At 37.1% G+C, this 27,224-nt stretch overlaps 2 protein-coding genes across 6 annotated transcripts; both read left to right on the top strand.

Annotated features, from left to right (window-relative positions):
• The first annotated feature begins 3,820 nt into the window (after positions 1-3,820).
• On the top strand, positions 3,821-26,992 carry LOC127964392 (uncharacterized). Of its 5 annotated transcripts, none has more exons than XM_052564605.1 (9): positions 6,616-6,725; positions 21,259-21,452; positions 21,548-21,664; positions 21,775-21,810; positions 22,782-23,246; positions 23,331-23,503; positions 23,593-23,657; positions 25,872-25,966; positions 26,539-26,992. In XM_052564605.1, the coding sequence occupies exons 2-9, from the start codon at positions 21,263-21,265 to the stop codon at positions 26,685-26,687; spliced, it is 1,290 nt and encodes a 429-aa protein (XP_052420565.1). In that variant the 5' UTR covers positions 6,616-6,725; positions 21,259-21,262; the 3' UTR covers positions 26,688-26,992. The 5 variants fall into 5 exon arrangements, with proteins under 5 accessions (XP_052420561.1, XP_052420565.1, XP_052420562.1 ...); XM_052564604.1 differs by lacking the exon at positions 6,616-6,725 and adding an exon at positions 20,852-20,962; XM_052564603.1 differs by lacking the exon at positions 6,616-6,725 and having other exon boundaries at positions 21,077-21,452.
• Positions 7,026-12,755, top strand: LOC127964403 (uncharacterized). The gene is made up of 8 exons (XM_052564626.1): positions 7,026-7,215; positions 7,311-7,427; positions 7,538-7,573; positions 8,545-9,009; positions 9,094-9,266; positions 9,356-9,420; positions 11,635-11,729; positions 12,302-12,755. The coding sequence occupies exons 1-8, from the start codon at positions 7,026-7,028 to the stop codon at positions 12,448-12,450; spliced, it is 1,290 nt and encodes a 429-aa protein (XP_052420586.1). The 3' UTR covers positions 12,451-12,755.
• Positions 26,993-27,224: the final 232 nt, after the last annotated feature.

Raw genomic sequence — 27,224 nt, 5'->3', positions numbered from 1 at the left:
CTTGATGACATCACACTATAGTGTCAAATCATCTGAACACAGTATCATTACATTTCATCATAAACAGAACGAGCATCAGTTCACTGATGTGGATCGTGTCCAGTGTATCCATCACTGGGTTCTGTTGTCTTTTGTTGGATCACGCCACTTGTGTCCGGTATAGACCTGGCATGCGTTTTTTAATGGGTTGTTACAGCCCTGCTTGTTTTTAATGTTCTTATTAAATATCTGTATTGAATGCATTTATTGCCATGCGACCTACAAAAGTAAGGCTTGGCGAGCCGAGCAACGAGCATTGCTGCAGGTAGATTTTTGGCGGATATGCTGTGCTTGTGTTCCCGTGGTCATCTTAATTTAGTCGGGTGAAACATCTCTCACTCGGCAGCAGAGTCTCTGAGTGGACTGGAGCAGAAACACCTCGCCTTCACTCCGTGGATAAAGTAAAAAAATAAAAATAACAGGAGAGTTTCAAAGTAGCTTATTGTGTGTAAACTTTTTTCCCTATCACATGCCAAACTAACACTGTAAGCATTAAATCTGCTTTCTGCTGTGCAAAGTTTGTTTGTGAGGAAAATAACAGTACATTTTTGTCAGTTATTTTATCTAAACAGATCGATTAATTTCTTCAAGATTTCAAAATCAAATAGCCTACTGATAATAGTAGCACTGTAATATTACATTTGTTTGAATGCATTATTGCTAAAGCGATTGCGTGTGAATGTGCTTTATCTGTTTAATCATGCTTTAACCCGAAAATAATCAGTAAAAGAAACAGACAAACTCCTTAGCCTTTAACATCCCGCTCGAATATTATAACCTGATCAAGCCATAGCTAAATATGTTTAACATGAATTCTTGCTGAATATGCAGTTATATTACGGGCTGTTTGCATGAATTGTACTCGTGATGGAGGCTCCGGTCAGAATCACACCTCTCCGCTCATCCTCTGCTCGGAGGCGTGTCTCTGTCAGACTCGCGGGGAGGAGTCCACTCTGAACTACGGGAGCCTGAGTGGAGCGTAGGTGGATGTTAAAAAGAAGACCGGTTTTTATTCAAACAAACCGATGTAAATTGCAAATTCAAGTTAATCGATCAAATCGATTTATCATACAGCCCTACTTGCTTTCATATAATTAAAAAATAAATAAAAATGCAGCTGCATTTAAATGCAGGTGTGTAAAATATGTGCAAGATTTGCACTGCACGTGTGATGGTAGATGTGCAGCTTTTATTCTTATTTGTTTTATCTTCATTACAAATCTTGTTTGGTTTTATTTTGGATAATTGCGTGTAACATTTTTTTTATAATTTACATTGTAATGCATTGCAAAATGTGAATTAATATTCATATTCAAGTTTTGTGCAAAAATTATGAATTCGCATTAATGACAGGGCGCATTAATATTCAACAATCTGTGAATGTTGCATTTCTCTGTCGGAGAGAGCCAGCACTGTGAATTTCATCTTGCAGCAGACAAGAAAACTTATTTTCTACAAGAATAAACAACATATTACTAATTCATAAAGAATTAATTTAAGCAGTTAAAACCTATTTTTAAACTTGAATTTAAATACTATTAAACTAACTTTAAACTCTCTTTAAAATATCAATGAGTTTATAAATTAAAAATGATTTTTTAAATGACCAATTCCTGTATAAAATGGGACAGCAACCTTTATATCAAACATTTTTAAATCGTCCACAGCTGAGCATCGTGTGAGGCTGATCTGCACCAGAGCGCGTGAAGTGAATGTGATGAACAAAGTCATTTTCAGATGCAATGAAAGAAAAACAAACAAAAAAACAGATAGCCTAGATTAGGCCCATGCAGACTCTGCTCTGAAATATCTCATAATTATAATTTCTGTTAACCCAGAGTAACAAATTTTAACGGATTTTCCTATTTTCATTTGCTGCATGTTTTCTTTCTTTATTCATGTATAGGTTGCATTCCCATACAGAAATGTAATATCCCAGCGGGCACCTTGATGTCAATTTGACGTCAAATATTAGACAAGATTTGATCAAGATGCTGCAAAACATAATTTCAAAGTCAGATTATACATCAAGTCCTTCCAGTGGTTAATTGGTGAAAATATTAGGTTCATCCCATACTGAAATTGATTATGTAAGTATATGGGCCAACATGTTTGACATTGAGTTGACGTCAAATCAACGTCGTGTTATAGGCGTTCAGTTGATGTCATATTGACATCACATTGATATCAATGTAAATAGCAATTTTTTCTTCAAAATGCAGCCATTCGGCATATGTTTTGAATCCTATGTTGTTTGATTTCTGCATGAAAGTGGACTTCTGTAACTTCTGTGGTTAAAAACATATAAACAACAACAAAAAACTATTTATAAAATAAACATGTAGGCATAAATTACTGATAATGAAAGAAGTGAATATATTATATTTTACCAAAAATATACTGTTTTTCTTAATTACGAAAAAAATAAAAAAATATGCAGCATTTTTGCTGTAACCCCATATTAAGTATGTGTACCCTTATTTTTTTATATACTTTAAAATTAAAAAAACATTTGCCATAATTGATAATGAAAGTGTAATACCAAGCATATACAGTATTACAACTACATGTTCATTTATGGAAAATTTACATTTTTCATTAAATTTTTCATAGTGAACAGGCTACATATTTTAAAATTATTTAGATTTTCTTGTCTTCAACTAATAGATGCAATGCTAGGGTTCTTAAAAAAAAATCATACTTATTTTTCAGAAATTCTATTTTCTTTTATATTATGAAAAATGTAGGGCCTACAATGCCCATTCATATTCTCTATTCCTAATACCACCTGTAGATGGCGCCTTTTTCACATTCTCGGGTTGTTCTGCAGCTGAAGAATGGACTACAATTAATTTATTTATTTTTGTGTGCAATTTGATGCAAACCTAGTATGACATAATGTTATACATGTATACACGGAAAAAAAGACAAGAAAAAATATTTGGAGGATTTACGACGTTGATGACCGTTGAAATGCACGTCATCACGTCTTGCGTACAACATAGAGGCTAGTGGCAGTGCGCGCGCGGGCAAGTCGTCAAGTCGAAGCAGCTCGACAAGGTTGGCGCTTTTATCAGGTGAGTAATAAACATCTCATTAAATAAAACATAATTGGGTAACTTTGAAAACTTAGAAGATTGTGTTTTGCTTAAATATTTGACGTTGCAATGAGTATTTTGTTCTTTTTGGTGAATTGAAATTTCCCGCCATTTGTGAAGGATTCTGAGGTAACAGTTAACGTAATTTAACAGAGTTATTGTTTTTTTAAAATGTCTATTTTGAAATGTCACGAGTACTGTTAGTTTTACAATTTTTGTTCGTACTAATAAAAATGCCCTAACGTTTGAATCTCTTTCCCGATACGATTCGACAAAACGCAACATAACCAATTGTAATTCAAAATTGTGTCCACTATATGTGAAATTAACATGACATACATCATTATGTCTTTATCAGTGCAGTTGAATCGTCGAATCGTCGTATACTGTACACAACGAGTTCGCCAGTAACACATTCAGAACGCGTTCAGAACGACGACTTGCACACGAATGACTCATTTGAACCACTTCATTTAAGCTATTGAACTTTTCAGTCACTATAGGGAATATAAGAGATCATTGAATCATTTAAAATGAACCACAGGGAATGCAAGATGTGAATGAGCTTTGATCAATAGTAAGACGTATTAATTCAGTTGGCCATTGTGGGCTGAAAAGTTAGTTGAAGATGATAAAAGCTTTATTTGATTTAAAAAAATAAAAATAATTCCTGTTTGGTTGAATAAGTAATGTTTTATATAACTTAATAATTGTCTTTTTCATCAAATTTTATTAGATATAATAATAATAATAATAATAATAAGTTGAAGTCACTTTGGTTAAGCCACTTAAAGGTACGGTACAAGTCAAGATCAGGATGACACCACCTCCGCCTCATAATGTCTACTGTTATTTCCCATAAAACGCAACAAGCTAAACAGCACAGACAGTTATCGCCAAAATAAAAACACATAAAACAAAGATCCTATGTGATCAGCCTATAGCCTATGGGCTGTTTGGTGTAACAATGGACCGAGTTCCACATCTTTCCCCTCACCAAACACATAAATACGATTACGATTCTCATGTATTCGATTCGATTTCACAATGTGGCTGCCACAGATCTTATATTATTTTATGTGACTAATTATATATTGATATTTGATAATACATGTACCAAAGTAATGCATGAGTCCCGCTCTTGACTTAGGGCAGAGCTACATAGGCAGTGCGTTTTTATTTTTTTTTATGTAAATTATTTTTTTGTAAACACCAAAAAACAACAGCAATATATCGATGAATGGCATCAGAAAACCAGCAGTAGGTTATAATCGATTATGGTCTAGTACTGCTGAAGTGTCAATGTCTGCATTGCGAAGCATCGTAAAAATATTTATTTTAGCACCTCTATATGCTAAATTTAATTTATCGTTTAAGTGTCTATAGATGGATAATACAACTAACGTATTAAAATACTAACAAGGAAGTATCTGGTTTTGACTGAGGTTGATGCAAAAAGTTCAGTATAGAGTTTATTTTTTATTTGTTTGTCTGTTAATTAATGATGGTATTCCTTACTGCTGAAATGCATGATAATTTGTTTTAATGTTTAAAAATATAACAAAGGCCCATGCATTGGCATTATTCCACAACATCTTTGTAAATATATGTAAATGTTTTAGAGATCCATATGGACTCCTCTTATTTTGCAGCTACTTGTGACGCTAAATAATGGCATACCACAGAAACTGGAGGAAACGTCATGCTGAAGTGCTGTCTCTTGCAGATGATGATTCAAATAGCAGTGATACAGATGGGTTACTGAGGGCTCGGTTCAGTGAGGATGAAACTGATTCTTTGCCACCTTCAGCCGATGGCAACATTTCAGATTATGACTCTGATGCGTTAGTGCTGTCTTCTGACACTGACTCTGAGGTTGCTGACTATTTGTGTGATGATTCTGCAGAGGAAACTGCTCCTGATCTGGGAGAGGAAATTGCAGCATGGGCAGCTACCAACAAATGCAAGCGATCTGGACTAAATGAACTACTAGATATTCTAAGGCGCCAAGGACATCGCCTCCCCAAGGATGCCAGAACCCTGCTGAAAACCCCTAAAAGAGTGGAAGTAGTTGATCTGTGTGGTGGACAATATGCCTACTTTGGTATTGCATCAGGAGTACTGAAGGTTTTATCCCAGAATCCTGTTTTCCATGAAGACCGAATAGATATGTGCTTTAACATTGATGGCATTCCATTATTTAAATCATCAAGTCTGCAAATGTGGCCAATCCTGTGCAGTTTCCATGATTTTGCACCCTTCATTGTGGCACTCTATTGTGGAAAAGCAAAACCGAGCCCAGTTAAAGATTACCTCTCTGATTTTCTACAGGAGTTGCAGCAACTTATGCAAGATGGCATAGTCCATGGAGAGAAAGCCCTGCAAGTGACTGCAAAATCCTTTGTTTGTGATGCACCAGCTCGATCATTCCTGAAATGCATAAAGAATCACAATAGCTACTTCGCATGTGAGCGCTGCACAGTTAAAGGCACCTATGTGGGACGAGTTGTTCTTGGTGCTACATCGCCTGGTGTTGTTGCAAGGTCTGAAGCAGATTTCAGTAGACTTGCCTACAAAGACCATCAAATTGAGAAATCCCCACTGACACTAGCTGGAATTCCATGTGTTCGGCCATTTGCATTGGACTACATGCACTTGGTGTGTTTGGGTGTAGTTAGGAGAATGCTTCACTACATGCAGAGAGGACCCCACACATGCAGACTGTCATTTCAGCAAAGGAGTGACATTTCAGATAAACTAAAGGCATTGAATGGAGAACTACCTAGTGAGTTTGCACGGCAACCTAGGACTTTACTGGAATTGGACAGATGGAAGGCTACAGAACTTAGACAGTTTCTCCTTTATACTGGACCAGTGGTTCTAAGAAAAGTGGTTTCACATGCTGTATACAAACACTTTCTTTCCTTGATGGTTGCGGTGTCCGTCCTTTTGAATTCGGATGATGCAGACCGTAAGGAACACTTAGACTATGCTCGAGAGCTACTCATGTACTATGTGAAGAAGTGTGAGGCTATATATGGAAACACCTTCGCTGTATACAATGTTCATTCACTAATTCACTTACCAGATGATGTGGAACACTTCAACTGTTCACTGAATGGGATTTCATGCTTTCCATTTGAGAACTACCTGCAGACTCTAAAGAAAATGGTCAGACAATCTCGCAATCCTATAGCCCAAGTTGCCAAGCGTCTAGCAGAAATTGAAAATTCTACAAAATCTAGGCCTTTTACCAAAGAGAGCTTTACTCGCATATCCACAAGGCCAAGAGATTGTTGTTTCATCCTTCAGAACAAGGACTATGTCTTTGTGAAGGAAATGCATGAAGATGGCACCTTGGTTTGCGATGTGCTACACCAATGCAACACAGAGAGTTTCTTCACTGATCCTTGTGATTCTAAACTGCTCCACATCGTCCGTGTTAGAGATATCAGCAGAACTAGACGTCGACTGATCAGCAAACAGCAGTTGATTCGTAAAGTTGTCTGTCTGCCAGCCAACCCTGGTGAAGCTGACACAGGATTCATTTTGTTCCCCATGTTGCATGAAATAGAACGTAACTGAATTGTAAGTATATCACTGGTATCAACTAATGTTTTTAACTGCTCTTCCATTATCTTTGTGAGGTTGTGGAGGTTGTATATGATGCTTGTTCTGAGAGTGGAGGGGAAAATGCTGCCCTTATATAGATTGCATGCAGCATCTTCAGAGAATGGTTAAGCTTAGTGGTAAGAGCATTGCATTAACAACGAAAGGTTGTGGGTTCGATCTCAGGTGATTGCACATACTTATGTATAAATGTATAGGATAATGCAATGTAATATACTACTGTTTACTACTGATTTGTTTTGATTTTTGTATAGGTACATGATGTGGGTCAGGGCGGTTTGGAAAGAGCCAAATGGAGAGGAGGAGGGAGTCATCCCCGAGGTTTGGGTGAAGGACAACATGGTACACTGGCCACCAGGGGCTAATGTAACTAAAGCAGCTAAAGAGATGCGAACGCCAACAAGTAGCTGGAAAATGTTTCCACTGCTGAAAATCAAATTCAAGTCAAGTGAGTTAACATCCATTTTTAAAAGCGAAATTGTTTTTTCTACTAATCAAATCAATTAAGGTATTAAAAGCTTGTTTGTTTTCTATTTACTTCAGATAATCAGGAAGAGTGTGAAGCCTTCGACCAAACAAGTACTGCAGAGATCAGTGAGGAAGAATGTGGTCCTGTCAAGAGGGTATCAAAGAAAAAAATATACCCAGGGTTTATTTTAGGTACAGAATACTTGCTCATTTTGACAGGGCCCTAGTTTCTGGTGCTGGAGCATAATATATGTTGTGATACTATGTATGGTAATAATACTGTTGTTTCTCCTCTTACACAGATGAGGATGAGCATGAAAGCAGGACGAAGCGGATCGGTGGGTTTTTTGGAACAAAAATATTCATATTTCAAAAGTTACAAACACAAATCAGCAGCTTCCGGTGACAGCGAGTCTACATTGACCTCCATTGTAGAAAAGGAAACTACAATGCAACTCAATGTAGACTCACTGGAAGCTGGTGCACTTCTTCTAGCCAATTAGAATAGAGTATTCAGAGAGACCATGGTATAAGTGAGGAATAATTGATGACGAGCCGTTCAATTATACTTATATAATGCACACTCGAGGTAATGCTGCCACGACGCACATCGAGTGTGCATTTTAAGTATAATTGAACGGACAGGAGTCAATTATTCCTCTTATACCATGGTTGCCACACCACAAAACATTGTTCAAGTGTTTAATTTCAGATTATAATAAATGTTGCCCTGCGGTAGGAAAATCTGACAGGGTAGGACAATTTGAACACCGGTACAGCCTCCGCGAGCGTAAGATTTTGCTTTGCCGAAGCAGCTCGTCTTTCTCTTGGTCTATCTCTGTGGCAACCGGCAGAAAACAGCAGCACATATTCAACAAAACAGCGTTTCCTGAATTCTGCCACTGTTACTGACTGCCTGGGCATATGAACAACATAACGTTCACACTAAAGCCTACATCACATGATAAACATTAATAAGGCATATTATCTGTTTGTTTTAAGCAGCATCGGTATATTTGCAAGACATCTGTGATATACGATAACATTGTCACATCGCCCAGCCCTAATACCTATACTGTATATATATATATTTATATATATATATATATATATATATATATATATATATATATATATATATATATATATATATATATATATATACATACATACATACATACATACATACATACATACATACATGTATGTATGTGTGTATATATATATATATATATATACAAAACAGTGTACATATTTGCTGCCAATCCTTCATCTTATTGTTACATTTTGGTTGTCTTTCATCCCTCAGGTCTGTCCTTTCCAAAACCACCAAGGATTCAAGAAATGTCTAGCCAGGCATTAGGATCAGAAGAAAATGATTATAAATCCAGGTCCAGGAGTCCATTCCATGACTCTCTGCTCCAAAGTTCTCGCTCTCTATCCCAGTGGTCCCACACTCCCAGCCACAGCACTGTACGCCAACAGTCCCACACTCTGCGCCACACCACTTCACGCCACCGGTCCCAATCTCCAACCCACAGCACCCCACGCCAGCGGTCCCGCACGCCACACCACACCACTTCATGCCACCAGTACCAGTCTCCAACCCACAGCACCCCACGCCAGTGGTCCCGCACTCCACGCCACAGCTATTCACGCCCACGGGACAGCTCTCCACACCAGCGCTCCAGCTCTTCTTATGAGTGCTCCCAAAGACCAGCTAGGGAAAACCAGCACAGAGAGGGTGGAGAGCTATTCCCATTAGATAATGGAAGTAAGTATACCACCTCATATTCTTACTGAAAGTGGTATTTTTTGCAAATGGGACAAATATTTTTAATTCCAATTTGACTTTCAGAATTCCAAAGGCGGGTCCTTTATCTTCTTTCTGATATTCGGGCAAAGCTGTCAGAGGTGGGCCAAAACCGTGAGCCCCCAGAGTCTCAGTTCCACCTTGAGAAAATGAACAGCAGGCGTGAGCTAAAAAATCTGGAAGGGCAACTGGCTGTTGAAGAAAAGAGGAATGTGATGGTGAGTATAACTATGCCAGGCCAATACTAATACTGTTTTTTTCTGTGTTTCTGATGGTGAAAAAAATAAAAATTTCTAAATCTTTTCAGGTGTCTCGGTTAGTCAGGATTGGGGGTGCAGACCTTGAGGACTGTGTAAAAAATATGATGAAAAGGTAAATTATACCATGCTTTGGTGCATTTCTCAGATGACTCATGAGTTCATTCACTCAGACACGCAGAAGAGCCAGATGGCATGTTTAAATAACAGGATTCGGTGTCCACAAGCCCGGATCTGCTTATATGGACTCAATGCAGCCGCACAACAAGTTTCAATCGCAAAATAGACTAAAACTAAGTAAAATAGCAGTGTGCCAAAGCGTTGCACGGTACGGTACGGCTTGCTTTGGCTCGCTTTAAATTAGGGCTGTAATCTCCCAGTCGATTAGTCGATTATTTGGTCGATACGTTCAGGCTCGACCAAAATTCTGATTGGTCAATTTTTTGCTGCATTCATTTCATCAGTTTTGTCGTGTTCATTTCAAAAGTTCCGCATTCGTTTTATCAGTTTTGCCACGTTCGTTTTGGATTAGCCCAACCCACTGGAGAAGAGAGACCGATTGAAGAAAGTAGGCTACTAGAAGGTTTGCTGATTAATGCTGAATATTATTTATTTAATTGTGAGAGTGTTTCATTCACAGTCAGATTTTTGTTCTATTCACCAGTGGCATTTTCCATGTTTCATTAACAGTTCTTGGTGTATTCACCATGGTAACTGTCGTTTCCATATTAACCCCAAAATGATACTTTATTTTCATGTTGTGTTTTTATATTGTTAAATGCCTGTGGTGGCTCATACCACAGGGTTCGTACGGGTGCTTGAAATCCTTGAAAGTGCTTGAATTTTGATGTTGTGTTTTCAAGGTTTGAAAAGTGCTTGAATTTTGGATAAAATGCTTGAATTTCACAAGAAATATCTTTCTGACGAAATAGTTCTTTATTAAATGGAGAAAAAAAATGTAGCCCAGAGCAAAAGTAGGCGGAGTTTTCATTTTCATTTCCGTGGTTGTTTGGATGCACCGTTTTATTTGCCACACAGTGGCAATAGTTGAACCATTTTAAACTTTGATTGCTTAGCTCCGCTTTGGTTTGAGTCGCGCGGCGCAAGCCATTGAAATATATCGGTTTCATTTCATAGCGCAGCGCGGTCCGCGTCCTATCTGAAAGGGCCATTAGTGACAGAGTACTTGGTGTGATAATGTAATGTAAGTATTGCATGTCCATTATGTTCATTTGTGGAATATGCAGTGAACATTGCCATTTGGAGAATGTTGCACTCCTGTTTGTCATTGTGCATGAAACTTCATGCCAATAAATCATCAGAAATTTTGCTGACTTGTGCACGTCTTCAAGCGCCCTCTTTACGTTCGTCCTAATGCCTGTTAGTTGTCCGTGGATTTGCCTATATTTGGCATTTAAAATGGAAACGTCTTTAGACATGGGATTATCAACATTTATTTATAATTATGTAAGCATTCTTAACAAATGTATTTAAATCCCTAACGCCGCCTTCACACTGGCAGTTGAAATTGTTCTAATCTCTCCGCCATTTTTGTTCTACTCGCTTCCGACGCTTTTCAGTGGTGTAGTACGACATCCGCCGGGGGTGTATTGCGTTTTATGGAGCTGATTTCAACTGCCAGTGTGAAGGCGGCGTAACACCAGTTATTTTCTGCAAACTATTTACAATTATATTCCATCGAAGTGTTTAATGCAAGATACATATTGATAGTTCACAAATCTATTGCAATAAAATACAAAGCGATAACTCCTTCCATGGTGGAACATTCTTCTGTCCGGTCAACCACATCTCTCACAACATTCCAAATGAATACTTGACAGCAAAACACACTAACCCTTTCTCTTTCTCTCAACATGTAGTGGTCTAGCTTTTGTTAAAACCAGTAACTTTGTATTAGCACCTACTGTATTATTTCTCCTGTATGACATATCGCTTATTGCTTCCTGAACTCTGTGTTTTGGATAAAAGCATTTGCTAAATGACTAAATGTAAATATAAATGTAAACTCATTAGAACCCATTATAATTCTAAATTTTGTGCGAATGCACCACACAAAGAAAATCAGATGTGGGGGTATAATTTGTAAATCAGACGAAATCCATAGATAATACTAATCTGAACAGTGCAATATTGTTGTAGAAATGTTGATGATGATGATTCAGGAAATGCACCAAGTGATGGTGAAAAACTGTAAGACATTCCTTTTCTGCTTGAAGGCTCAGCTGTTCTGGTCACTTAGTTGTATTGTTCAATAATCTTAACAATTAATGATTACTGATATAACTTGTTGTCTTTTTTCTTTTGTTAGAGTTCTTACCAACAGATTGATGGCAACAATGAACATGGATGGCTCAGGGGTGAAGAAGGCCTTTGGAAAAACACGGCTATGCCGTGTTATGATAGGTAATACATTACTTTTTTTTATGATTAGATGATGTACTGTTGTATCTATCCAGTGTTACCCATTGTGCGGCAAACTTTTAGCCATCACAGATGCACAGTGGCAATACTGTAGGGGTGTAACAATTAATTGTGCAATTATTATGCTCAGTTTCTCAGTAAATTATGGTCAAATGCTGCCACATCCAAAAGCCAGAGGGCGCTCTCAGTTTTTTATCTACAAATTTTCAGAAAATATTAAAAGCACAGGTTTTAAATGTGTGAATTATGTTATACCTATGCCACCTTTAGTTAAGATGGGTAGCACTTATCATCAGTTTAATTTTTCATCCGAAAAACGAAAAGTTGGACATTTGAAAAATTGGATTCAGTTTTTCTGTTTTCCTGCTGTTGCAGCTCACTTGAAAAGAATAGTGAGGAGGATCACTGAGCCACTAGATGGTTATCCATGCTTATTTAAAAAGTTAATTACTTTGTGGATTTACAGTACATGTACAAGTGATGCTTGCTGAAAAATGTATGCTGTATTTTAATGTTTTAAAATGAGTGCTAATTGTGGCTTTATATTCATTAAGGTGCTGTACAGCAGTCGAAACCTTCTGCGTCAGAGGCCGAAATAAAGAAATACATGGGCAGCTATCTCCGGTCTGCTCCTGATAGATATGGGGGTATGGGACGGCAAAAGGGGAAATCGTCCATTGAGGTCTGTTCAGACTCTGAATAAGTAGAATGCACCAATTGTTTATCTACAATGTTTCTGTTCATTAAATTGTTTATCTACGAAACAAATTACAAAATTGGTTTTATTTTAATTTAACTTGCTCTTTGTTTTTGAGAGAAGGTCTTGAGAGCTTTGATGTAAAAACCTGTAATATGTCTGTCGTGATGACACAAAATGCAATTGTTCATCAATTAAGATTTATATCAGATTAAAATTTATATATAAAATTCTGATATAAACCAGTGGATTTAATAAAACACGTCTTGCATTTAATACTGTTTTGTCATTATTCTTGTGGTCTAGAATAGGACATCATTGTGTTAAAAAAATGTTAAAAAAATAAGCAAATCAAAAGAATGTCAAAACTTGACGTCAATTTAATGTCAAGTTTTGACATTCTTTTGATTTGCATTTTTGACCAATTCTTTGATGACTATGTTTGACGTCAATTTGATGTCTATTTGACATCAATTGCCCGCTGGGATATGTCGATATATGTAAATTACATATATAATATCAGTGCCCATGTATGTCTGCTGCATATATGAGAATATATGCAAAACTCATATATGTAAAACACATAGACATATATAAACATATATTTCAAAATATATCAAAAATGGCCGTTTTCATGTAAGTGCTATATATATTTTTGCATATATGCACATATATGTGAAATATATGCAAGACGCATATATGTATACATGCATATATGTATTTATTTCCAGAGTACATACTTTCACTTATATTAGGGATACAAATATGCTTCTTATATGATTGCACCATGTACTTTCACTTATATTAGTGGTACAACTATGTTTTTTATATATCCTGCACATATATTTATACTCATTCCACAGAACACACAATTCCAGGTCTTTTCAAATACAAACTTTAATGCATTTTGTTCAGTACACAAACTTTTCAAGTAAAAACTTTTTAATTTCAACTTTTTTTTTAGACTCACTCGGGAAACACTTTTAATGAACATTTTTCCTGGACATTGCCAGTCTTAGTTCTGCCATCTTCCCATTCAGGGCTGCTCCGATCTGGCCAGTCGAAACTGAGTGTCTTGACATAACAGCATCTGAAAAGGTAGATTTTAAAGAAAAAAAGTTTTAGGTATAAAGCAGACAAAACACTGGTCAAAAATTAAAGACAAAAATCTTTATTGCAGTTTCTTCTAGTGCAACACACTGCAAACAGTGTGTAAGCATGACGGACAGTTTTGCACCAATTTAATTTACAGGCGAGATAGGATCATAGTGCCAAACACCACCACCACCTCTCATCGAAAATATATATATATTTTTTGCAACGTCGAATGTGAATTTGAACAAATACATTGAAAATTCTGGGATGCACTACCTGCAGCCCCATGAATGATTGTCCATTTTTTTGCAAATATTTCTATGGGTGTGGTTCAGAAGCAGGCACGAAGCCAAAAGGGGTGGTGGTAGCACAGCAGTAAAGGAACCTGGCTAGTATGCTAGTAGCCTGGAATTTGGAGTTCGAATCCCGGTCACCACCGTTGTGCACTTGAGCAAGGCACTTAACCCCAAGTTGTTCTTGAGGAGATCTGACTGAGTCAAGGCTCACAACACTTTACATACAGACCTGTGGCAGATGATGTCAAATAGCAAAATCATAACTTACCCATTATAGCTTTCACTTTTATTTCATCCAGGGCGCTTCTTTTCTCCCCATCTCCCCCCTTTGAAACCTTGGATTCCCCTCCTGAGGAAAAAATATGTTTTTCAGTATGAAAAATAACCAGTATATAGTTTACGTTTTCATTATCAGCAGAATGACAATCAAAATGGCTGAAAACAGACACATACTGTCAGTCCATTTACATGCACAGCTTAAAGGTGATCTAAGTAACTTTTTTACCTTAACCCTTGTGGATTGTTCAAATTCACTACCCTTTCGAGTTGTTCGGGATGAAAACATCCACTCAATTAAACTGCTGTAAAAATGTATCACATTCATTTTTTTTTTTTTTTGCATAAATCTGTTAATCAACCTCAGTCCTGATCAAAACTGACCTACAAAAGTAAGGCTTGGCGAGCCGAGCAACGAGCATTGCTGCAGGTAGATTTTTGGCGGATATGCTGTGCTTGTGTTCCCGTGGTCATCTTAATTTAGTCGGGTGAAACATCTCTCACTCGGCAGCAGAGTCTCTGAGTGGACTGGAGCAGAAACACCTCGCCTTCACTCCGTGGATAAAGTAAAAAAATAAAAATAACAGGAGAGTTTCAAAGTAGCTTATTGTGTGTAAACTTTTTTCCCTATCACATGCCAAACTAACACTGTAAGCATTAAATCTGCTTTCTGCTGTGCAAAGTTTGTTTGTGAGGAAAATAACAGTACATTTTTGTCAGTTATTTTATCTAAACAGATCGATTAATTTCTTCAAGATTTCAAAATCAAATAGCCTACTGATAATAGTAGCACTGTAATATTACATTTGTTTGAATGCATTATTGCTAAAGCGATTGCGTGTGAATGTGCTTTATCTGTTTAATCATGCTTTAACCCGAAAATAATCAGTAAAAGAAACAGACAAACTCCTTAGCCTTTAACATCCCGCTCGAATATTATAACCTGATCAAGCCATAGCTAAATATGTTTAACATGAATTCTTGCTGAATATGCAGTTATATTACGGGCTGTTTGCATGAATTGTACTCGTGATGGAGGCTCCGGTCAGAATCACACCTCTCCGCTCATCCTCTGCTCGGAGGCGTGTCTCTGTCAGACTCGCGGGGAGGAGTCCACTCTGAACTACGGGAGCCTGAGTGGAGCGTAGGTGGATGTTAAAAAGAAGACCGGTTTTTATTCAAACAAACCGATGTAAATTGCAAATTCAAGTTAATCGATCAAATCGATTTATCATACAGCCCTACTTGCTTTCATATAATTAAAAAATAAATAAAAATGCAGCTGCATTTAAATGCAGGTGTGTAAAATATGTGCAAGATTTGCACTGCACGTGTGATGGTAGATGTGCAGCTTTTATTCTTATTTGTTTTATCTTCATTACAAATCTTGTTTGGTTTTATTTTGGATAATTGCGTGTAACATTTTTTTTATAATTTACATTGTAATGCATTGCAAAATGTGAATTAATATTCATATTCAAGTTTTGTGCAAAAATTATGAATTCGCATTAATGACAGGGCGCATTAATATTCAACAATCTGTGAATGTTGCATTTCTCTGTCGGAGAGAGCCAGCACTGTGAATTTCATCTTGCAGCAGACAAGAAAACTTATTTTCTACAAGAATAAACAACATATTACTAATTCATAAAGAATTAATTTAAGCAGTTAAAACCTATTTTTAAACTTGAATTTAAATACTATTAAACTAACTTTAAACTCTCTTTAAAATATCAATGAGTTTATAAATTAAAAATGATTTTTTAAATGACCAATTCCTGTATAAAATGGGACAGCAACCTTTATATCAAACATTTTTAAATCGTCCACAGCTGAGCATCGTGTGAGGCTGATCTGCACCAGAGCGCGTGAAGTGAATGTGATGAACAAAGTCATTTTCAGATGCAATGAAAGAAAAACAAACAAAAAAACAGATAGCCTAGATTAGGCCCATGCAGACTCTGCTCTGAAATATCTCATAATTATAATTTCTGTTAACCCAGAGTAACAAATTTTAACGGATTTTCCTATTTTCATTTGCTGCATGTTTTCTTTCTTTATTCATGTATAGGTTGCATTCCCATACAGAAATGTAATATCCCAGCGGGCACCTTGATGTCAATTTGACGTCAAATATTAGACAAGATTTGATCAAGATGCTGCAAAACATAATTTCAAAGTCAGATTATACATCAAGTCCTTCCAGTGGTTAATTGGTGAAAATATTAGGTTCATCCCATACTGAAATTGATTATGTAAGTATATGGGCCAACATGTTTGACATTGAGTTGACGTCAAATCAACGTCGTGTTATAGGCGTTCAGTTGATGTCATATTGACATCACATTGATATCAATGTAAATAGCAATTTTTTCTTCAAAATGCAGCCATTCGGCATATGTTTTGAATCCTATGTTGTTTGATTTCTGCATGAAAGTGGACTTCTGTAACTTCTGTGGTTAAAAACATATAAACAACAACAAAAAACTATTTATAAAATAAACATGTAGGCATAAATTACTGATAATGAAAGAAGTGAATATATTATATTTTACCAAAAATATACTGTTTTTCTTAATTACGAAAAAAATAAAAAAATATGCAGCATTTTTGCTGTAACCCCATATTAAGTATGTGTACCCTTATTTTTTTATATACTTTAAAATTAAAAAAACATTTGCCATAATTGATAATGAAAGTGTAATACCAAGCATATACAGTATTACAACTACATGTTCATTTATGGAAAATTTACATTTTTCATTAAATTTTTCATAGTGAACAGGCTACATATTTTAAAATTATTTAGATTTTCTTGTCTTCAACTAATAGATGCAATGCTAGGGTTCTTAAAAAAAAATCATACTTATTTTTCAGAAATTCTATTTTCTTTTATATTATGAAAAATGTAGGGCCTACAATGCCCATTCATATTCTCTATTCCTAATACCACCTGTAGATGGCGCCTTTTTCACATTCTCGGGTTGTTCTGCAGCTGAAGAATGGACTACAATTAATTTATTTATTTTTGTGTGCAATTTGATGCAAACCTAGTATGACATAATGTTATACATGTATACACGGAAAAAAAGACAAGAAAAAATATTTGGAGGATTTACGACGTTGATGACCGTTGAAATGCACGTCATCACGTCTTGCGTACAACATAGAGGCTAGTGGCAGTGCGCGCGCGGGCAAGTCGTCAAGTCGAAGCAGCTCGACAAGGTTGGCGCTTTTATCAGGTGAGTAATAAACATCTCATTAAATAAAACATAATTGGGTAACTTTGAAAACTTAGAAGATTGTGTTTTGCTTAAATATTTGACGTTGCAATGAGTATTTTGTTCTTTTTGGTGAATTGAAATTTCCCGCCATTTGTGAAGGATTCTGAGGTAACAGTTAACGTAATTTAACAGAGTTATTGTTTTTTTAAAATGTCTATTTTGAAATGTCACGAGTACTGTTAGTTTTACAATTTTTGTTCGTACTAATAAAAATGCCCTAACGTTTGAATCTCTTTCCCGATACGATTCGACAAAACGCAACATAACCAATTGTAATTCAAAATTGTGTCCACTATATGTGAAATTAACATGACATACATCATTATGTCTTTATCAGTGCAGTTGAATCGTCGAATCGTCGTATACTGTACACAACGAGTTCGCCAGTAACACATTCAGAACGCGTTCAGAACGACGACTTGCACACGAATGACTCATTTGAACCACTTCATTTAAGCTATTGAACTTTTCAGTCACTATAGGGAATATAAGAGATCATTGAATCATTTAAAATGAACCACAGGGAATGCAAGATGTGAATGAGCTTTGATCAATAGTAAGACGTATTAATTCAGTTGGCCATTGTGGGCTGAAAAGTTAGTTGAAGATGATAAAAGCTTTATTTGATTTAAAAAAATAAAAATAATTCCTGTTTGGTTGAATAAGTAATGTTTTATATAACTTAATAATTGTCTTTTTCATCAAATTTTATTAGATATAATAATAATAATAATAATAATAAGTTGAAGTCACTTTGGTTAAGCCACTTAAAGGTACGGTACAAGTCAAGATCAGGATGACACCACCTCCGCCTCATAATGTCTACTGTTATTTCCCATAAAACGCAACAAGCTAAACAGCACAGACAGTTATCGCCAAAATAAAAACACATAAAACAAAGATCCTATGTGATCAGCCTATAGCCTATGGGCTGTTTGGTGTAACAATGGACCGAGTTCCACATCTTTCCCCTCACCAAACACATAAATACGATTACGATTCTCATGTATTCGATTCGATTTCACAATGTGGCTGCCACAGATCTTATATTATTTTATGTGACTAATTATATATTGATATTTGATAATACATGTACCAAAGTAATGCATGAGTCCCGCTCTTGACTTAGGGCAGAGCTACATAGGCAGTGCGTTTTTATTTTTTTTTATGTAAATTATTTTTTTGTAAACACCAAAAAACAACAGCAATATATCGATGAATGGCATCAGAAAACCAGCAGTAGGTTATAATCGATTATGGTCTAGTACTGCTGAAGTGTCAATGTCTGCATTGCGAAGCATCGTAAAAATATTTATTTTAGCACCTCTATATGCTAAATTTAATTTATCGTTTAAGTGTCTATAGATGGATAATACAACTAACGTATTAAAATACTAACAAGGAAGTATCTGGTTTTGACTGAGGTTGATGCAAAAAGTTCAGTATAGAGTTTATTTTTTATTTGTTTGTCTGTTAATTAATGATGGTATTCCTTACTGCTGAAATGCATGATAATTTGTTTTAATGTTTAAAAATATAACAAAGGCCCATGCATTGGCATTATTCCACAACATCTTTGTAAATATATGTAAATGTTTTAGAGATCCATATGGACTCCTCTTATTTTGCAGCTACTTGTGACGCTAAATAATGGCATACCACAGAAACTGGAGGAAACGTCATGCTGAAGTGCTGTCTCTTGCAGATGATGATTCAAATAGCAGTGATACAGATGGGTTACTGAGGGCTCGGTTCAGTGAGGATGAAACTGATTCTTTGCCACCTTCAGCCGATGGCAACATTTCAGATTATGACTCTGATGCGTTAGTGCTGTCTTCTGACACTGACTCTGAGGTTGCTGACTATTTGTGTGATGATTCTGCAGAGGAAACTGCTCCTGATCTGGGAGAGGAAATTGCAGCATGGGCAGCTACCAACAAATGCAAGCGATCTGGACTAAATGAACTACTAGATATTCTAAGGCGCCAAGGACATCGCCTCCCCAAGGATGCCAGAACCCTGCTGAAAACCCCTAAAAGAGTGGAAGTAGTTGATCTGTGTGGTGGACAATATGCCTACTTTGGTATTGCATCAGGAGTACTGAAGGTTTTATCCCAGAATCCTGTTTTCCATGAAGACCGAATAGATATGTGCTTTAACATTGATGGCATTCCATTATTTAAATCATCAAGTCTGCAAATGTGGCCAATCCTGTGCAGTTTCCATGATTTTGCACCCTTCATTGTGGCACTCTATTGTGGAAAAGCAAAACCGAGCCCAGTTAAAGATTACCTCTCTGATTTTCTACAGGAGTTGCAGCAACTTATGCAAGATGGCATAGTCCATGGAGAGAAAGCCCTGCAAGTGACTGCAAAATCCTTTGTTTGTGATGCACCAGCTCGATCATTCCTGAAATGCATAAAGAATCACAATAGCTACTTCGCATGTGAGCGCTGCACAGTTAAAGGCACCTATGTGGGACGAGTTGTTCTTGGTGCTACATCGCCTGGTGTTGTTGCAAGGTCTGAAGCAGATTTCAGTAGACTTGCCTACAAAGACCATCAAATTGAGAAATCCCCACTGACACTAGCTGGAATTCCATGTGTTCGGCCATTTGCATTGGACTACATGCACTTGGTGTGTTTGGGTGTAGTTAGGAGAATGCTTCACTACATGCAGAGAGGACCCCACACATGCAGACTGTCATTTCAGCAAAGGAGTGACATTTCAGATAAACTAAAGGCATTGAATGGAGAACTACCTAGTGAGTTTGCACGGCAACCTAGGACTTTACTGGAATTGGACAGATGGAAGGCTACAGAACTTAGACAGTTTCTCCTTTATACTGGACCAGTGGTTCTAAGAAAAGTGGTTTCACATGCTGTATACAAACACTTTCTTTCCTTGATGGTTGCGGTGTCCGTCCTTTTGAATTCGGATGATGCAGACCGTAAGGAACACTTAGACTATGCTCGAGAGCTACTCATGTACTATGTGAAGAAGTGTGAGGCTATATATGGAAACACCTTCGCTGTATACAATGTTCATTCACTAATTCACTTACCAGATGATGTGGAACACTTCAACTGTTCACTGAATGGGATTTCATGCTTTCCATTTGAGAACTACCTGCAGACTCTAAAGAAAATGGTCAGACAATCTCGCAATCCTATAGCCCAAGTTGCCAAGCGTCTAGCAGAAATTGAAAATTCTACAAAATCTAGGCCTTTTACCAAAGAGAGCTTTACTCGCATATCCACAAGGCCAAGAGATTGTTGTTTCATCCTTCAGAACAAGGACTATGTCTTTGTGAAGGAAATGCATGAAGATGGCACCTTGGTTTGCGATGTGCTACACCAATGCAACACAGAGAGTTTCTTCACTGATCCTTGTGATTCTAAACTGCTCCACATCGTCCGTGTTAGAGATATCAGCAGAACTAGACGTCGACTGATCAGCAAACAGCAGTTGATTCGTAAAGTTGTCTGTCTGCCAGCCAACCCTGGTGAAGCTGACACAGGATTCATTTTGTTCCCCATGTTGCATGAAATAGAACGTAACTGAATTGTAAGTATATCACTGGTATCAACTAATGTTTTTAACTGCTCTTCCATTATCTTTGTGAGGTTGTGGAGGTTGTATATGATGCTTGTTCTGAGAGTGGAGGGGAAAATGCTGCCCTTATATAGATTGCATGCAGCATCTTCAGAGAATGGTTAAGCTTAGTGGTAAGAGCATTGCATTAACAACGAAAGGTTGTGGGTTCGATCTCAGGTGATTGCACATACTTATGTATAAATGTATAGGATAATGCAATGTAATATACTACTGTTTACTACTGATTTGTTTTGATTTTTGTATAGGTACATGATGTGGGTCAGGGCGGTTTGGAAAGAGCCAAATGGAGAGGAGGAGGGAGTCATCCCCGAGGTTTGGGTGAAGGACAACATGGTACACTGGCCACCAGGGGCTAATGTAACTAAAGCAGCTAAAGAGATGCGAACGCCAACAAGTAGCTGGAAAATGTTTCCACTGCTGAAAATCAAATTCAAGTCAAGTGAGTTAACATCCATTTTTAAAAGCGAAATTGTTTTTTCTACTAATCAAATCAATTAAGGTATTAAAAGCTTGTTTGTTTTCTATTTACTTCAGATAATCAGGAAGAGTGTGAAGCCTTCGACCAAACAAGTACTGCAGAGATCAGTGAGGAAGAATGTGGTCCTGTCAAGAGGGTATCAAAGAAAAAAATATACCCAGGGTTTATTTTAGGTACAGAATACTTGCTCATTTTGACAGGGCCCTAGTTTCTGGTGCTGGAGCATAATATATGTTGTGATACTATGTATGGTAATAATACTGTTGTTTCTCCTCTTACACAGATGAGGATGAGCATGAAAGCAGGACGAAGCGGATCGGTGGGTTTTTTGGAACAAAAATATTCATATTTCAAAAGTTACAAACACAAATCAGCAGCTTCCGGTGACAGCGAGTCTACATTGACCTCCATTGTAGAAAAGGAAACTACAATGCAACTCAATGTAGACTCACTGGAAGCTGGTGCACTTCTTCTAGCCAATTAGAATAGAGTATTCAGAGAGACCATGGTATAAGTGAGGAATAATTGATGACGAGCCGTTCAATTATACTTATATAATGCACACTCGAGGTAATGCTGCCACGACGCACATCGAGTGTGCATTTTAAGTATAATTGAACGGACAGGAGTCAATTATTCCTCTTATACCATGGTTGCCACACCACAAAACATTGTTCAAGTGTTTAATTTCAGATTATAATAAATGTTGCCCTGCGGTAGGAAAATCTGACAGGGTAGGACAATTTGAACACCGGTACAGCCTCCGCGAGCGTAAGATTTTGCTTTGCCGAAGCAGCTCGTCTTTCTCTTGGTCTATCTCTGTGGCAACCGGCAGAAAACAGCAGCACATATTCAACAAAACAGCGTTTCCTGAATTCTGCCACTGTTACTGACTGCCTGGGCATATGAACAACATAACGTTCACACTAAAGCCTACATCACATGATAAACATTAATAAGGCATATTATCTGTTTGTTTTAAGCAGCATCGGTATATTTGCAAGACATCTGTGATATACGATAACATTGTCACATCGCCCAGCCCTAATACCTATACTGTATATATATATATTTATATATATATATATATATATATATATATATATATATATATATATATATATATATATATATATATATATATACATACATACATACATACATACATACATACATACATACATGTATGTATGTGTGTATATATATATATATATATATACAAAACAGTGTACATATTTGCTGCCAATCCTTCATCTTATTGTTACATTTTGGTTGTCTTTCATCCCTCAGGTCTGTCCTTTCCAAAACCACCAAGGATTCAAGAAATGTCTAGCCAGGCATTAGGATCAGAAGAAAATGATTATAAATCCAGGTCCAGGAGTCCATTCCATGACTCTCTGCTCCAAAGTTCTCGCTCTCTATCCCAGTGGTCCCACACTCCCAGCCACAGCACTGTACGCCAACAGTCCCACACTCTGCGCCACACCACTTCACGCCACCGGTCCCAATCTCCAACCCACAGCACCCCACGCCAGCGGTCCCGCACGCCACACCACACCACTTCATGCCACCAGTACCAGTCTCCAACCCACAGCACCCCACGCCAGTGGTCCCGCACTCCACGCCACAGCTATTCACGCCCACGGGACAGCTCTCCACACCAGCGCTCCAGCTCTTCTTATGAGTGCTCCCAAAGACCAGCTAGGGAAAACCAGCACAGAGAGGGTGGAGAGCTATTCCCATTAGATAATGGAAGTAAGTATACCACCTCATATTCTTACTGAAAGTGGTATTTTTTGCAAATGGGACAAATATTTTTAATTCCAATTTGACTTTCAGAATTCCAAAGGCGGGTCCTTTATCTTCTTTCTGATATTCGGGCAAAGCTGTCAGAGGTGGGCCAAAACCGTGAGCCCCCAGAGTCTCAGTTCCACCTTGAGAAAATGAACAGCAGGCGTGAGCTAAAAAATCTGGAAGGGCAACTGGCTGTTGAAGAAAAGAGGAATGTGATGGTGAGTATAACTATGCCAGGCCAATACTAATACTGTTTTTTTCTGTGTTTCTGATGGTGAAAAAAATAAAAATTTCTAAATCTTTTCAGGTGTCTCGGTTAGTCAGGATTGGGGGTGCAGACCTTGAGGACTGTGTAAAAAATATGATGAAAAGGTAAATTATACCATGCTTTGGTGCATTTCTCAGATGACTCATGAGTTCATTCACTCAGACACGCAGAAGAGCCAGATGGCATGTTTAAATAACAGGATTCGGTGTCCACAAGCCCGGATCTGCTTATATGGACTCAATGCAGCCGCACAACAAGTTTCAATCGCAAAATAGACTAAAACTAAGTAAAATAGCAGTGTGCCAAAGCGTTGCACGGTACGGTACGGCTTGCTTTGGCTCGCTTTAAATTAGGGCTGTAATCTCCCAGTCGATTAGTCGATTATTTGGTCGATACGTTCAGGCTCGACCAAAATTCTGATTGGTCAATTTTTTGCTGCATTCATTTCATCAGTTTTGTCGTGTTCATTTCAAAAGTTCCGCATTCGTTTTATCAGTTTTGCCACGTTCGTTTTGGATTAGCCCAACCCACTGGAGAAGAGAGACCGATTGAAGAAAGTAGGCTACTAGAAGGTTTGCTGATTAATGCTGAATATTATTTATTTAATTGTGAGAGTGTTTCATTCACAGTCAGATTTTTGTTCTATTCACCAGTGGCATTTTCCATGTTTCATTAACAGTTCTTGGTGTATTCACCATGGTAACTGTCGTTTCCATATTAACCCCAAAATGATACTTTATTTTCATGTTGTGTTTTTATATTGTTAAATGCCTGTGGTGGCTCATACCACAGGGTTCGTACGGGTGCTTGAAATCCTTGAAAGTGCTTGAATTTTGATGTTGTGTTTTCAAGGTTTGAAAAGTGCTTGAATTTTGGATAAAATGCTTGAATTTCACAAGAAATATCTTTCTGACGAAATAGTTCTTTATTAAATGGAGAAAAAAAATGTAGCCCAGAGCAAAAGTAGGCGGAGTTTTCATTTTCATTTCCGTGGTTGTTTGGATGCACCGTTTTATTTGCCACACAGTGGCAATAGTTGAACCATTTTAAACTTTGATTGCTTAGCTCCGCTTTGGTTTGAGTCGCGCGGCGCAAGCCATTGAAATATATCGGTTTCATTTCATAGCGCAGCGCGGTCCGCGTCCTATCTGAAAGGGCCATTAGTGACAGAGTACTTGGTGTGATAATGTAATGTAAGTATTGCATGTCCATTATGTTCATTTGTGGAATATGCAGTGAACATTGCCATTTGGAGAATGTTGCACTCCTGTTTGTCATTGTGCATGAAACTTCATGCCAATAAATCATCAGAAATTTTGCTGACTTGTGCACGTCTTCAAGCGCCCTCTTTACGTTCGTCCTAATGCCTGTTAGTTGTCCGTGGATTTGCCTATATTTGGCATTTAAAATGGAAACGTCTTTAGACATGGGATTATCAACATTTATTTATAATTATGTAAGCATTCTTAACAAATGTATTTAAATCCCTAACGCCGCCTTCACACTGGCAGTTGAAATTGTTCTAATCTCTCCGCCATTTTTGTTCTACTCGCTTCCGACGCTTTTCAGTGGTGTAGTACGACATCCGCCGGGGGTGTATTGCGTTTTATGGAGCTGATTTCAACTGCCAGTGTGAAGGCGGCGTAACACCAGTTATTTTCTGCAAACTATTTACAATTATATTCCATCGAAGTGTTTAATGCAAGATACATATTGATAGTTCACAAATCTATTGCAATAAAATACAAAGCGATAACTCCTTCCATGGTGGAACATTCTTCTGTCCGGTCAACCACATCTCTCACAACATTCCAAATGAATACTTGACAGCAAAACACACTAACCCTTTCTCTTTCTCTCAACATGTAGTGGTCTAGCTTTTGTTAAAACCAGTAACTTTGTATTAGCACCTACTGTATTATTTCTCCTGTATGACATATCGCTTATTGCTTCCTGAACTCTGTGTTTTGGATAAAAGCATTTGCTAAATGACTAAATGTAAATATAAATGTAAACTCATTAGAACCCATTATAATTCTAAATTTTGTGCGAATGCACCACACAAAGAAAATCAGATGTGGGGGTATAATTTGTAAATCAGACGAAATCCATAGATAATACTAATCTGAACAGTGCAATATTGTTGTAGAAATGTTGATGATGGTGATTCAGGAAATGCACCAAGTGATGGTGAAAAACTGTAAGACATTCCTTTTCTGCTTGAAGGCTCAGCTGTTCTGGTCACTTAGTTGTATTGTTCAATAATCTTAACAATTAATGATTACTGATATAACTTGTTGTCTTTTTTCTTTTGTTAGAGTTCTTACCAACAGATTGATGGCAACAATGAACATGGATGGCTCAGGGGTGAAGAAGGCCTTTGGAAAAACACGGCTATGCCGTGTTATGATAGGTAATACATTACTTTTTTTTATGATTAGATGATGTACTGTTGTATCTATCCAGTGTTACCCATTGTGCGGCAAACTTTTAGCCATCACAGATGCACAGTGGCAATACTGTAGGGGTGTAACAATTAATTGTGCAATTATTATGCTCAGTTTCTCAGTAAATTATGGTCAAATGCTGCCACATCCAAAAGCCAGAGGGCGCTCTCAGTTTTTTATCTACAAATTTTCAGAAAATATTAAAAGCACAGGTTTTAAATGTGTGAATTATGTTATACCTATGCCACCTTTAGTTAAGATGGGTAGCACTTATCATCAGTTTAATTTTTCATCCGAAAAACGAAAAGTTGGACATTTGAAAAATTGGATTCAGTTTTTCTGTTTTCCTGCTGTTGCAGCTCACTTGAAAAGAATAGTGAGGAGGATCACTGAGCCACTAGATGGTTATCCATGCTTATTTAAAAAGTTAATTACTTTGTGGATTTACAGTACATGTACAAGTGATGCTTGCTGAAAAATGTATGCTGTATTTTAATGTTTTAAAATGAGTGCTAATTGTGGCTTTATATTCATTAAGGTGCTGTACAGCAGTCGAAACCTTCTGCGTCAGAGGCCGAAATAAAGAAATACATGGGCAGCTATCTCCGGTCTGCTCCTGATAGATATGGGGGTATGGGACGGCAAAAGGGGAAATCGTCCATTGAGGTCTGTTCAGACTCTGAATAAGTAGAATGCACCAATTGTTTATCTACAATGTTTCTGTTCATTAAATTGTTTATCTACGAAACAAATTACAAAATTGGTTTTATTTTAATTTAACTTGCTCTTTGTTTTTGAGAGAAGGTCTTGAGAGCTTTGATGTAAAAACCTGTAATATGTCTGTCGTGATGACACAAAATGCAATTGTTCATCAATTAAGATTTATATCAGATTAAAATTTATATATAAAATTCTGATATAAACCAGTGGATTTAATAAAACACGTCTTGCATTTAATACTGTTTTGTCATTATTCTTGTGGTCTAGAATAGGACATCATTGTGTTAAAAAAATGTTAAAAAAATAAGCAAATCAAAAGAATGTCAAAACTTGACGTCAATTTAATGTCAAGTTTTGACATTCTTTTGATTTGCATTTTTGACCAATTCTTTGATGACTATGTTTGACGTCAATTTGATGTCTATTTGACATCAATTGCCCGCTGGGATATGTCGATATATGTAAATTACATATATAATATCAGTGCCCATGTATGTCTGCTGC

The sequence above is a fragment of the Carassius gibelio genome, chromosome B9 (genome assembly GCF_023724105.1).
Source record: "Carassius gibelio isolate Cgi1373 ecotype wild population from Czech Republic chromosome B9, carGib1.2-hapl.c, whole genome shotgun sequence".
Taxonomy (NCBI): domain Eukaryota; kingdom Metazoa; phylum Chordata; class Actinopteri; order Cypriniformes; family Cyprinidae; genus Carassius; species Carassius gibelio.
Note: the sequence above shows the minus strand (reverse complement) of the source record. Positions and strands in the feature narration are given on the sequence as shown.

Bases quoted from the DNA above. Each gene is read 5' to 3' on its own strand.
- LOC127964403 (XM_052564626.1), top strand. From the start codon at position 7,026: ATGATGTGGGTCAGGGCGGTTTGGAAAGAGCCAAATGGAGAGGAGGAG. The intron at 7,428-7,537 runs GTACAGAATACT...CCTCTTACACAG, and splicing joins ATACCCAGGGTTTATTTTAG to ATGAGGATGAGCATGAAAGC. The intron at 9,010-9,093 runs GTAAGTATACCA...TTTGACTTTCAG, and splicing joins ATTCCCATTAGATAATGGAA to AATTCCAAAGGCGGGTCCTT.
- LOC127964392 (XM_052564602.1), top strand. From the start codon at position 19,046: ATGGCATACCACAGAAACTGGAGGAAACGTCATGCTGAAGTGCTGTCT.